Below are 12,798 nucleotides of genomic sequence, written 5' to 3'. Positions count from 1 at the left end.
ATTTCTATTATAGTATAGCTAAATATATTCCCCTAAAACTTTTAATGAACAATAAATTTTATAGCCCATAAGTTTCTCTTAAATAGTAACTCAAACAAAGCCCAAATTAGAACCAACTTGAAACCAATGCTAACTAAAGAAATACAAATTCACTTCTTCTGTAGTTTATTACCAACACTTGTTTTATGGGATTTTTCGCTCTTCAAATGTAAAAGCTTTTTTTACTTTTTTTTGGTAATAAATGTGAAATATTACCATACCAACAACCAAATTGATGCACCCAAAAAGCACCTAGAACTTTAACTTCCTTCTAGGAAGGTTGTTAATAGTCAACTACGCCTCAAAGAAAAAATAGCTAATTATATATTTGTGGAATAACACTTACTATCTACTAGCTCCTTTTTGTACCCCGTAACATCTCTAATCTACACTTGATTTTTTGTTGTATTTATTCTAGGGAAAAAGCACAAAAATGACTCTGTGGTATTCGAAATGGATCAATTATAACCTCCGTTTCAACTCGAGCCTACTAATACCCCTACCGTTAAAGAATGAACCTAATTCTACCCTTTTCCACTAACATCTACTAATTAAAATATTTACTTTGTCCAAAAGAATCATGAAATGACAGGTGTCTTAATCAACCCACCCCCCAATATTATTTTACCAGCCCCCCCACCTGACTTATTTCACCCACCCCTCCCCACCTTTTTACCCCCCTTCACTTAATATCTTTTAACCAAAAAAATCAGACCTTTCATTGTTATTTCCCCCATTTTCCTTCTCTTGTTCAATCGGCTCTCCTAGGGTTTTCTGACTAGTGAAGTACGGTGGATCGAAGGAGAATTTCAACTAAAGTTCCGTCTGAAGAGTGATATAATACATCAAGATAAGTTGTATTTTGCTCTTTTATCTTGATTTAAATTTTTTCGGTGGGGTTTTAGGTTTGTTTAATACATATGTATAAAGGCCACATGCATTTGCTTGATATGCATGTTATACACAAATGACTAATTTGGACTCTATTTTTTTGTCTCCTCTTTTACATGTGACCCACTGTTGACGGATTATTGATAAATAATTTCTCCTGAGTCTGAATTGACAGTCAATGCACAAGACATTACATACCATACTGAAACTTATGGTGTAGATGTTGAAGTAGCTAATGATTGTGAACATAGCCTTGGTTCCTATAATTTTTTTGAATCTGATTATAATGGCTATGATTATGAAGAACTTGAGAGCATTAACAAGCAAAGGAGGAGAGTAGTTTCTGATAGGTTAGAAAACTTCAAGGAGTTGGAGCTTAGGATGACATTTAAGGATGTGAAGGAAGCTAGACAATTTATCAATTTCTACGCTTTAGCTAACAAGAAAGGGTTGTGGGTTGTTAAAAGTGACTCAACAAGAGCTAAAGTCTTTGCACTAGCTCTCTTTTCTAGATTATTTTCCACTCCATTCTTCTTCCTCCATTATTTTCACTTTTCTAGATTTAAATACAAGCCTGGTTCTTTTAGCCAAAGTAGAGGGCTCTGCAGACTGTGTTTTTTAAACAGACTTCTTTGTGGAAGTCTTGACTTTCTTTGCCTTCGGAGTCACAACCTCCATTTCTTCTACCTCCTCTTCATCACAAAGAACCAGGTCCATCTCCTCAATTTCAACTGCCTCAACAGGCTCAACCATCTTCTTCTTTCCCTTAGCAACAACTTTTCTCTTACTTTCTTCTAAGGCTTTTTCCAATTTAACCTCACTCTACTTCTTCTGACTCCTTGTAGCTCTTCCTCTTGTAGGAGGAGTCTCTACAGGGATAGAAGATGCAACTTTTCTCTTCTTGTTTGCCCTAGCAGTACCAGGGATCTTAACTGTTGAACTCCTTTTCTTTTTAGGTTTGTAGCTGTCAAACACCTTTTTCAGTAGGTCTGCAAGGGGTTCCTGTTCAGATGGAACAGGTTCTTGAACATTCTTCCCCAATCTAGCCAACCCCTCAACAGCTTCTCCAGACCCGCTTTCCCCCTTTTCTCTCACATTCTCTTCTTCTCCAGTGGATTCCTCACTCCTTATTACCATAACACCTGTTTCTTCACTCAAACCAACAAGAGTGGGTGAAGATTCAGCTACTCCTTGACCCATTCCCCTCACATCACCTTGAACAGCCCCACTCTCCTTTTCTTTTCCCTTTTTATTTTTACCACCAAATTTCCTAGACTCAGTGGTTTCAACCCCAGCCACAGTTCCTATTAGAACAAACCTAGTTTCCAGATTTGTAGCAACTTCAGAGACGATTTAAGGAGTAACTTTAGGGCCAGATGTTACCTGTTTTGTTTCAGATGAAACAGTTTTTCCCCCTCAGTTGCAAATTTGGAAGAGTCTTCAGATTTTTGGGGTTCATCTCCCTGACTTGCCTTCAACTGCTCATTGATTTTCTTGATTTGTTCTTTTTCAGCAACAACCTTACGAGCAAGCATCTTGACTCTACATTTCTTAGAGGTGGGCATGGTTGAAGGTATTATAGATGGTGTGGGTGTGATTTCCTTGGGTAGTGATGAAGGAGTTTCAGAAGGGTTCGCCATTTCTGTGTTTGGGTATGAGAGAAAATGAATATTTGTGTTTGGAAGATGAGGGAGGATTGAAAGAATTTTGACGGCCTAGAGATTTAAAGTGAAGAGACAATTAAGGCCTAATCAATTTAAAGAGGTGGAGTTTAATTGAGTAACAACTACCTTTACATAAGTTCAGAAGATTAGAGGTCTAATCAACCTTGGAGTCAGTTTGAGGAGACATTTGTGACTTTCCCTAGAATCTAGGCACTTATTGCATTTTGGGACTCTTTTGAATAAAACTGGTTCATTTTTAATGGATAAGTTCAAGGAGGTTAGGATTAAATGGGACTCTCCTCTTGATCATAATCCAAATATAGTTATTTCAAAATATGCAGAGTGGAGAATATGTACCAAGTAATCTTAATGAACCAAGTTCTTCGCTGAGAAATCTCTTGTGTAAGTCTGAATTTTCCAAGAAAATAGAGATAATATCGTTAGAGATTAATGAGTCATTTTAGCACATGGCACAAGAGTATACTGATGAAAGTATGAGACTGAGCAAAATCTGATCTACTTATGTAGAAAAAATCACAATTTCTCTAACCAATTTTTGAGTTAGAACTGGTTCCTTTTAGGTGATCTTAATCATCCCTATTTTTAACCTGTTCCTTTTAAAGTGATATCTACTTAGAGTTTTTGTGAAGATGTTAGCTATTTGCTTGCAAGTAACACAAAATTCCACAGTGATTAAACCCTTCTCATAGTTGTCCCTTAAAAAATAATGCCTAATATCTATGTGCTTAGTTCTCTTGTGAGGAACCGGGTTCTTGGTCATACCAATTGCACTAGTGTTGTCACAAAAGATGGGGATACAACCTACATCAATTCCAAAGTCCATTAATTGCTGTTTGATCCATAACAATTGAGCACAACATGAGGCAGCAGCAACATACTCAACTTCAGTAGTAGATAAAGCCACAAAATTTTACTTTTTGGTGGCCCAAGACACAATACATGAGACAAGAAAGTATGCCATATCTGAGGTGCTCTTTCTATCCACAAGAAAACCTGCATAATCAGCACTAACATATCCCACTAGATTAAAATTACTACCTTTTGGATACCATAGACAGAAGTCAGTGGTGCCTTTTAGGTATCTCAAGATCTTCTTGACAACAGTCAAGTGAGGCTCTTTTGGATTTGCCTGAAATCTAGCACAAAGGCCTACACTGAAAATAATGTCAGATCTGCTAGCAGTGAGATACAACAATAACCCAATCATTACCCTATACAACTTCTGATCAACAGATGAATCAGGTTCGTCTACATCCAATTTTGTGGCATTTGTTATAGGAGTGTCAATTTCTTTGGAATCTTCCATTTAAAACCTTTTAAGCAACTCTTTCATATACTTCTGTTGATGGATCATAGTTATATTTGAATTTGTTTAATTTTTAAGCCTAAAAAAAAAATTAAGCTCACCCATCATACTCATTTCAAATTCACTCCCCATTAGTTTAGCAAATTCTTTACTTAACTTATCAGTAGTTGCTCCAAAGATTATATCATCAACATATATCTAAACTACCAGGAGATATTTACATTTTTCTTTCAAGAATAAAGTATTGTCAATTTTACCTCTCTTGTAGCCATGCTCAAGCAAATATTTTGATAATCTTTCATACCATGCTCTTGGAGCCTGCTTGAGCCTATAAAGTGCCTTGTCAAGCTTGTACACATGATCAGGACATTCCTTGCTTTCAAAGCCCGGAGGTTGCTTGACAAAGACTTCTTCCTTTAGATAGCCATTGAGGAAGGCACTCTTGACATCCATCTGATGGAGAGTGAATTCCATATAAGCAGCAAAGGCTATAAGGAGTCTAATTGTCTCCAATCTTACAACTGGAGCAAAGGTCTCATCATAGTATATGCCCTCCTCTTGCCTATATTCTTGAACCACCAATCTTGCCTTGTTCCTTGTAACTGTTCCATCTTCGTCAAGTTTGTTTCTGAAGACCCATTTTGTGCCAATTACTGATATGTCCTTGGGTCTTGGTACAAGATGCCAAACTCAACTTCTCTCAAATTGGTTGAGTTCATCTTGAATTGCATTCACCCAGTATGTATCATGTAAAGCCTCAGCAATATTTTTAGGTTCAATAAGAGATAAAAAGAATCAAAATCATAAAGATTCTTCAATGAAGATCTGGTTTTGATTCCAGAGGTTGGATCAGTAATTATGTTCTCAATGGGATGAGAACTTTGATACTTGTAAGGTTTCACAACCAGCTGGTTTCCTCTAGATGTTCCTTCTATGTTTTGTTGCTGAGCATGTTCCTTTAAGGTTTGAGGATCACTTCCTTTTTGTTCTGCTCCCCCTGTCATGTTGCCCTGGGTGGAAGGACCTGTTCCATCACCTATTCCTTCCTCTGGTGCAGCTTCAGTCTAGGCTGTGGTTTCATTTGAGTTTCTTACCAGCCCAACTGCTTTATCATCATGTTCCTACCTCTCCGAAAAAATATTAGTTTCATAAAAAACCACATGTACACTCTCTTCTACACACATAGTTCTCTTGTTATAGATCTTATAAGCTTTACTATGTGAAGAATATCCCAAGAATACTCCCTCATCACTTCTGGGATCAAACTTACCTAGGAAGTCTTTACCATTATTATGCACAAAACACTTGCATCCAAATGCCCTAAGTTGGGATATGTTTGTCTTTCTCCCTTTAAGTAACTCATAAGGAGTCTTTTCAACAAGAGGTCTAGTCATGCACCTATTTATGATGTAACATGCAGTATTCACAGCTTCTGCCCATAAACTATGTAGCAGTTTACTAGAAAGAAGCATAGTCCTAGCCATTTCTTCCAATGTCCTATTCTTTCTTTCAACTACTCCATTTTGTTGTGGAGTTCTAGGAGTAGAAAAATTATGATTTATGCCATGCTCATCACAAAATTCAGCAAATTTTGCATTCTCAAATTCAGTACCATGATCAGACCTAATTGATGCAAGTTGATTACCTAGTTGTTTATGAGTTTTTCTAACAAAAGAAGTAAACATGTCAAATGCTTCATCTTTAGATGTTAAAAATAATGTCCAAGTAAACCTAGAGTAATCATCAACAAGCACCATCACATATCTCTTACCACATCTGCTCAATGTTCTCATTAGTTCACAAAGATCCATATAGACCAGTTCCATCGTTCTGGTGGTGCTTACCACTTTCTTGCTTTTAAAAGAGGACCTTACCTGCTTCCCCCTTGCACAAGCCTCACAAACTTTATCTTCCTTGAACTTAATGTTAGGTAGCTCTATCACCAAGTCCTTGGAGACTAGTTTGTTGAGTTGACTTAGACTGGTATGTCCAAGTCTCTTGTGCCAAAGGAGGGGATCATTATCCAACACACTTAAGCAAGTGAGTTCATTATCTGAAAGAGTGTACAAATCTACGACATATATGTTGTTCACTCTTTTTTCCTGCAAAACTATCTTATCAGTGGTAAGATTAATCATAAAATATTTTGTAGAGGTGAATGCTACCATGTTACCTCTATCACACAATTGTTATACACTTATTAGACTGTACTTCAGTCCATCTATCAAGTAGACGTTCTCAATGGAGTGAGAATTAGTCTTACCTACCTTTCTAACCCCAATGATCTCATATTTCCTCCCATTTCCAAATGAGATATTACCTCATTTAAGGTCCTCAAGTGAAAGGAACTAGTTCTTATTTCTTGTCATGTGCTTTGAGCAGCCACTATCCATGTACCATATATGGATGCCCCCCTTCACTTGGACCTGCAAAAGGAAATCAGGGGTTAGTCTTAGGAACCCAAACTAGTTTGGGTCCCTTTCTATAGGAAAAAGGATGAATCAAATTCTTTTTAGCCCAACTCGGTAGCCTATTCTTCCCTTGAACAAATTCTTTATTCCTTTGACTTGCCTTTTCTTTTACAGTATATTCACTTTTATAGTGACCTGTTTTACCACAGTGTGTGCAAATCTTGTTCTCATGAAGTGTGAGGTACTTGTTTTTGGGATCCCACTTAGGTGCCAAGTTCCCAAAGCCAAGTCCTCTTCTGTTGCTACTATGATGTTCTTGTAGCCATGAAAGTGCATTGGAGGACCTGTTCTATTTACATGTTCTATCAAACTCATGTTTAACCTTTGTTAAGTCCTCTTTCAGAACTCTTACATTTTCTTCCTTTTTATATAGCTCATCTTTAACCTTCCTTAAGTCATACTCTAGGGCACTCATCTTGATCTTTTCCTAAGGTGTTAGCCTTTTCAAGGATAACCTGCTCTGATACCAATTGATATTTTATACTTCAATGCCACACAAGAGGGGGGGAGGGGGATAGGGAATGATTTGTGTAGTGTCCAATTTTTACGCGCACTGATTATAAAAGTACCTGGTTCTTCTACGTATTTCTTATACTATATTTGCAGAATAATGAATGCAGAAAGTAAAGAACTCAAATATTTTTACGTAAAAAATACCCGGCTCAAAAGGTAAAAAAACCACGGCCTACTACCCAGTAAAATTTTCTCCAAACACTTCACTACAACTCTGAGCCAACAACAAAGTTTACAAACTCTTGCAAACCTAAGGATTTACCCTAACCCTTATAGCAACCAGCTACATGCTGTTGCGACTGCTTCAAGTTAACTCTAACTTGAACAATACAACTCGAGTTTACAACCTCTTGCAAACCTAAGGATTAACTCTAACCCTTATAGAAACATGCCACAGGCTGTTGCGACTACTTCAAGTTAACTCTAACTTGAATGATACAACTTAGATACCTAGTACAATTTGATCCTAAGAAAGCTGAAAGGTACAACTCAAAACGCCTACTACACTTTGAACTAGAAATAAAGAAAGACACATAAAACTCTTCATGGAGCTGGTTCTTCAATCTGGTTCGTATAGCTTCAAGATCGTACTCTTAAATCTCACAGGAATTGCTCACAAAATGCCTTATTATTTTGCTCTCAATTCGTGCTTAACTTCAGTATATGTACATCACTTATAAAAGAGAACAACACCGATATTTATAGAATTAGCAAATAAAGATTAACTAGAGTTCTAATGCTTTACTCTTCCTTGGTGGAAGAGTTCTAGTCAACTTTAACTTCTAACTCTTCCCTTATCTTGGATAGAGTTCTCTTCAATTAAGGAGTGTTGCTCCTTTTTAAATATGCAAACTTTTCATTTAGGGAATATAAGATATAACCACTTATACTTATCCCTTTCACGTGCAAGCCTTTCCTTAATTATGTTCGTTACCCGTGTACACTGCCCATGGACCTGGTTCATGCATGTGTTCCTTTGTCAATCATCAAAACAAACTCATTCAGGCCAACATGAAATATACTACAATATTCTAATTTGAAAAACAATCCAAATCGAATATACTACAATATTCTAATTTGGAATATAATATTCAAACTAAACATGCCATACAGTATCCAAACCAAACATACCATATTATTCTAATGAAAAATACAATATTTAAACCAAACATATCATAATATTCTAATTTTGAAATACAATATTTAAACTAAACATGCCATAATATTCTAGTTTGGAATACAATTTCTATCCAAACCAAATATCATAATATTCTAATTTGAAATATAATATTCAAAGTAAACATACCACAATATTCTAATTTAGAATATATTATTTAATCCAAACATACAAAAGTATTTTAATTTGGAATACATTATTAACCAACATACTACAGTATTCTAACTTGGAATATAGTACTCAAACCAAACATATCGCAATATTTTAATTTAGAATATATAGTATTTTATTTTGGAATATAGTAGGTATACATGGTCAAATAAATTTATAAAATAGATATATATGATAAAATAAATTTATAAAATAGATATACATAATAAAATAAATATTTTAATTGTATATGGTGTTAAACTAATATTTCTAATGGGCATACCATGTACAAATGGCCCAACTCCTCTAATACCCAATTTCCAACCCGATCCATTGAATTCCGGTTCGGATTTGTTAATGACCGAAACTTGCAACCCTTTTTTCTTCTTTATCATCTGCACAGGAGTATAAAATATTGTCTTTTTGGTTTATTGTTTTCACAAGCAAATTGATCAATTGGGGGCATTAACCAATCGGCGAAGATGAAGAAAGAGGATACCGTGAAGCTAATAAGCGCCGAAGGCTTCGAATTCATAATCGATAAGAAGGCTGCAATGGTCTCTCAGACCATACGTAACATGCTCACTTCTCCAGGTCTATCTCTTTTTAATTTCAATTAGGGCTTTTATTTTTGCCCATTTCGATTTGCTCAAAATTCATAGTAATCGGAGCAAAAAATATGATCTATTTGATGGCATGTGATTGTTTTTTCTTACAATTTCTTTTTTGGGTATAGGGAGTTTTGCTGAGACAGAACATGGGGAGGTGACTTTTCCGGAGATTAGCACCACCATTCTCGAGAAGATCTGCCAGTACTTCTACTGGTCCCTTCAATATGCAAGGTTATATCTTCATTTATTTTAAATTCGAGAAATTCTTCTGACATACTACTATGATTTGTCTTATGTTGATTTCTGTATAGTAATAGAATTCAAGTTCACCTTTTAATTCAAAGGGACTTATAACTACATTGGGCATCATTTTTCTTATGTAATTTGATGTATCATGTTTGAGCTATGAGCTTACCTGGCAATAGCATAAAAAATCCGTGATATGATTTTCGGTATCCATGTTTTAAGATTTTCAGGTGTTTCTGTGTTTAGTAGTTTGTGGGCTTAAGAGAAGCATTTGCATTATTATGTTGTTTCTATTTAAGATTCTTGATACCTTACGTAGGTTTAATTCTGGAGAAGCCCTTTTCGGTTATATGAACTAGCTGTAAACTAGGCCATGCTCATGTACTTGTATTGGTCTCTATTCAGATCCCAAGTTTTTCTTGGGGCAATAAGGAGTCTTAAGTATGATCACTTTGATTATTGTACTGAATATAGATTATTGAAATTATAGCTCTATTTACATTTATACCAGGATGGTCTAAAATACTTTTAGGGAGGTCTACTCTTAGATGAGGTCAGCCTCATATAGATCATGATATAGATATTTGTCTCCACAAGGTTTCGTCGCGTGCTAAACTAGATTTTAGTTTTTTTGGTCTGTCCTAAGTTTTCCTGGGTTCAGCTTTACGCCGTTAAGTTTGGAAATACTAAGCTGCTGAAGTGTAGTCTTGAATTTCATTATTGATGAAATGAGGTCATAAGCCATATCTAGATGTTAGATATCATGGAAATGGGAAGTATGCAAGCTTATGCAACTTCATCAAGGTGAGACTCACATTTTAGTAAGTAGGCTCAACAAAATGAATGAATGAATGAATGGGTTGTAGTCTAGTACCAAAAGAACCACGCAAACTCCTCCTCAGACTTTCTACCTCTTCAACTTCTTCAGTTTTAGCAAGAAGGCTCAAAGGAATGGACGAGTAGGGCTGCAGTCTGCAATGAATGAATAGGGCTGCAGTGTACTACCCTAAGAACAATGCAAAATCCAGACTTCCCTGTGTAACTTCTTCATTTTCAGCAACTAGGCTCGAAATGAATGAGTAGTGCTGCAGTTACAACCAAAGAATGATGCAAATTCTGAAACTTGCTACCTCTTCACCTGTTATGATGCTCTTACCGAAGGATGCAATTTTTTGGACTATCTCGTGTTACAATTTGTTGTGGTACAACTACCAGCTCTACATCAGTAAATCTTTAGTAGTTAAGATTAGTCTTTCTTGTAGCTTTGAGGAGAGCGTTGGATATTTATAAAGACGATTACCACCTCAAATTTAGTCTAAGATAATGCTTCATTGAATCGAATTTTGCTTCATCTACGCGGTTGGGGATAAGCATTTGTTTGGTCCATATGGTATGCTAATTTGTTGTAAGATAGAGATTTTCTCAGTGATGCTGCTTCATGCTCAAGTAACACATTGTTTTTGGAAGTATCTTGCTTGTTTCTGTTATGCAACATCTCTATGAGTTAGTGAACTAGCTGCTAAAAGAGTGAAAAGGGTTTTAATATTTACCATTTTTTGTTGTGGATCACATATCTAGAAGCCCCAGACATGAGCTATTGGGTGTTGGTATTTTGGATTTCCTATCCTTTTGATCTTATGAAGTAACTCCTTCCCCTTCTTTTATGCCATAGATTTTGTTTGGTTGGACTAATATGGAAATATTTTATTTTCTGCAGTGGCAAGGAAACAGAATTTCATATTGAACCTGAGATCACTTTGGAATTGATGATGGCTGCAAACTACTTGCACACCTGAGGTTAAATTCCTGATCTTTTCATGTTTCCTTTTTTTTTTCCGGGGTAATACTTTACAAGCCAAATATTAACATATATGATCTATCGTCTTTATTTTCTGTCGTGCAAATGAATCTTTTCTGATATGCCACCCCCGCCCCCACCCACCCACAGAGTTCCGTTTTTAACTACTGTGATCTTTTGCCAGGAACGATATGACTTTGGGGCCCAAAGGTATAAAAGTTCGAACATATGCTGTTTCTAGCATAGCAATTACCATTGGAGCTTGTAGGATGTGGATACTTTTAGTTGTTGCTGAATTTGGCACTGTAACATTCGGTACATAAGTCGTTTCCATTTACTGGAGTATGTAATAGTAATTGACACATTGGGGCCTCTGTTCTATCTGTCCTATCGTTAACCCATTTTAACAGCACTTATTATTCCCATTTGTATGCATGTTCATGTATCATGTATCATGTGGTACTTGAATTGTTTACAGTATGATATACTCAACGTGCCTAGATGCTTGAAAGGTTTTCTTAGATCCTCTGTTGGACGTTTCTAATAGAGCTAGTAACGGTGTCCTTGGAAGGAAAATTACAGAACGCTCGTACCTGGGTGATAAATTAGCCTTAAAAAAGAAAGAAAGAAAGAAAGAAAGAAAGAAAGAAAGAAAGAAAGAAAGAAGGATGTTTTCCTAAAAGACTTGGATGATGAAAGATCATAGTAAATCAATCCAAAATGATTGAACAACCATGAGAGAAGATTGCGCTCTGAGCTCCATCTGGTATTGTCTTTCTTTTAAGCATTTCATGGTCCAAATTAATGCATATCTTATTACAGGCTAATGCATTTTATGCATACTTAATTAATTTTGTTCTGATGACGCACATTATTATCACCTCTTACATCTCAAACTTTCATTACTTACTCTGATGTTAACATTTACAAATTTCAAGTTATAAAAGCGTTACCAGTTGTATAATAAAACTTTTACATTTCTCCTTTACTTTTGTTTGATATGTGCTAGAGGACGTCAAGCATTTGATGCGCCAGCACACGCACAACCCCCTAACTCGAAAGTCTAGAAAATAAAGACCTATTATTAGGATGTTGCTCCTTGAAATAAATATGTCAACAAGTCTTTACAATACATTTCTTATTTTCTTTTGTTGTCTATGTGCTAGAATATGTCCAATAGGTCAGATAAAAAATTTGACGCCCACGCATACACCGTAGTGCTGCGAATTATGGAACGGGATGGTTATTCTGATTTCTGTGTGTGTCCCAGAAATAAGGTGTCAAACTCTATGTTATTAAGGAATATATATATATATAAACTAATAGAGGAAAGATGGATATCCATCTGGTGGACGTGCCGGAGTGGTTATCGGGCATGACTAGAAATCATGTGGGTTCTGCCCGCGCAGGTTCGAATCCTGCCGTCCACGTTTTTGGTGTTAATATATATTTGATATCGGTATCAGCAGACTAACAAGAGAAAAGATAAAGACTAGTATAGAGTTCGGGGGTGAATGATGAATGCACCTAAAAGTGTTTTTTTTTTTTTTGAGATATTTTTTCTCACCAGAGAATGAAAAAAGACGATTGAAAGGAATATAATTTCATGCCCAATTAATGATATTATAGTATTAAATGTTAAAAAATGTATAATCACTTTTCAATTTTATATAACTTGAGAATTATGGTCAATAAGAATTCAAATAGCTGATCATAACTTATTCCTCAACTTGTTTGGATAAGTTTTTGGAGATATCTTTGAAGGTGCGGATGGGGTCGAGGGAAAGGTCTTTTTGTTATGTTGTGTTGATTCAATGATTGACGGTCCCATACATTTTGATAGAAAATTCTGACCCAACTTGAAAAATGATATTTCAAGACAGAGAGCAAGAATAAGCATCCGAAAATGTG

The 12,798-nt window shown here is 35.9% G+C and overlaps 1 protein-coding gene, 1 long non-coding RNA gene and 1 other non-coding gene across 3 annotated transcripts; all 3 read left to right on the top strand.

Moving 5' to 3' along the window:
- Positions 1 to 8,632: 8,632 nt before the first annotated feature.
- LOC104084709 (uncharacterized) lies at positions 8,633 to 11,408 on the top strand. Its single transcript, XM_009588632.4, has 4 exons — positions 8,633 to 8,826; positions 8,969 to 9,074; positions 10,807 to 10,886; positions 11,072 to 11,408. The coding sequence occupies exons 1-3, from the start codon at positions 8,715 to 8,717 to the stop codon at positions 10,883 to 10,885; spliced, it is 297 nt and encodes a 98-aa protein (XP_009586927.1). The 5' UTR covers positions 8,633 to 8,714; the 3' UTR covers position 10,886; positions 11,072 to 11,408.
- On the top strand, positions 9,083 to 10,430 carry LOC117273839 (uncharacterized). The gene is made up of 2 exons (XR_004503867.1): positions 9,083 to 9,865; positions 9,899 to 10,430. It is a non-coding gene; the product is annotated as an uncharacterized lncRNA (long non-coding RNA).
- Positions 11,409 to 12,235: 827 nt separating the features above from the next.
- On the top strand, positions 12,236 to 12,317 carry TRNAS-AGA (transfer RNA serine (anticodon AGA)). Its single transcript has one exon. It is a non-coding gene; the product is annotated as a tRNA-Ser (tRNA).
- The last annotated feature ends 481 nt before the right edge of the window (positions 12,318 to 12,798 follow it).

This window comes from Nicotiana tomentosiformis, chromosome 6 (assembly GCF_000390325.3).
Source record: "Nicotiana tomentosiformis chromosome 6, ASM39032v3, whole genome shotgun sequence".
Lineage (NCBI taxonomy): Eukaryota > Viridiplantae > Streptophyta > Magnoliopsida > Solanales > Solanaceae > Nicotiana > Nicotiana tomentosiformis.
The sequence above is the reverse complement of the archived record's forward strand: the minus strand, read 5'-3'. Positions and strand labels throughout refer to the sequence as shown.

Coding starts and splice junctions, on each gene's coding strand:
- LOC104084709 (XM_009588632.4), top strand. CDS start 8,715: ATGAAGAAAGAGGATACCGTGAAGCTAATAAGCGCCGAAGGCTTCGAA. Junction 8,827..8,968: donor TAACATGCTCACTTCTCCAG/GTCTATCTCTTT, acceptor TTTTGGGTATAG/GGAGTTTTGCTGAGACAGAA. Junction 9,075..10,806: donor TGGTCCCTTCAATATGCAAG/GTTATATCTTCA, acceptor TATTTTCTGCAG/TGGCAAGGAAACAGAATTTC.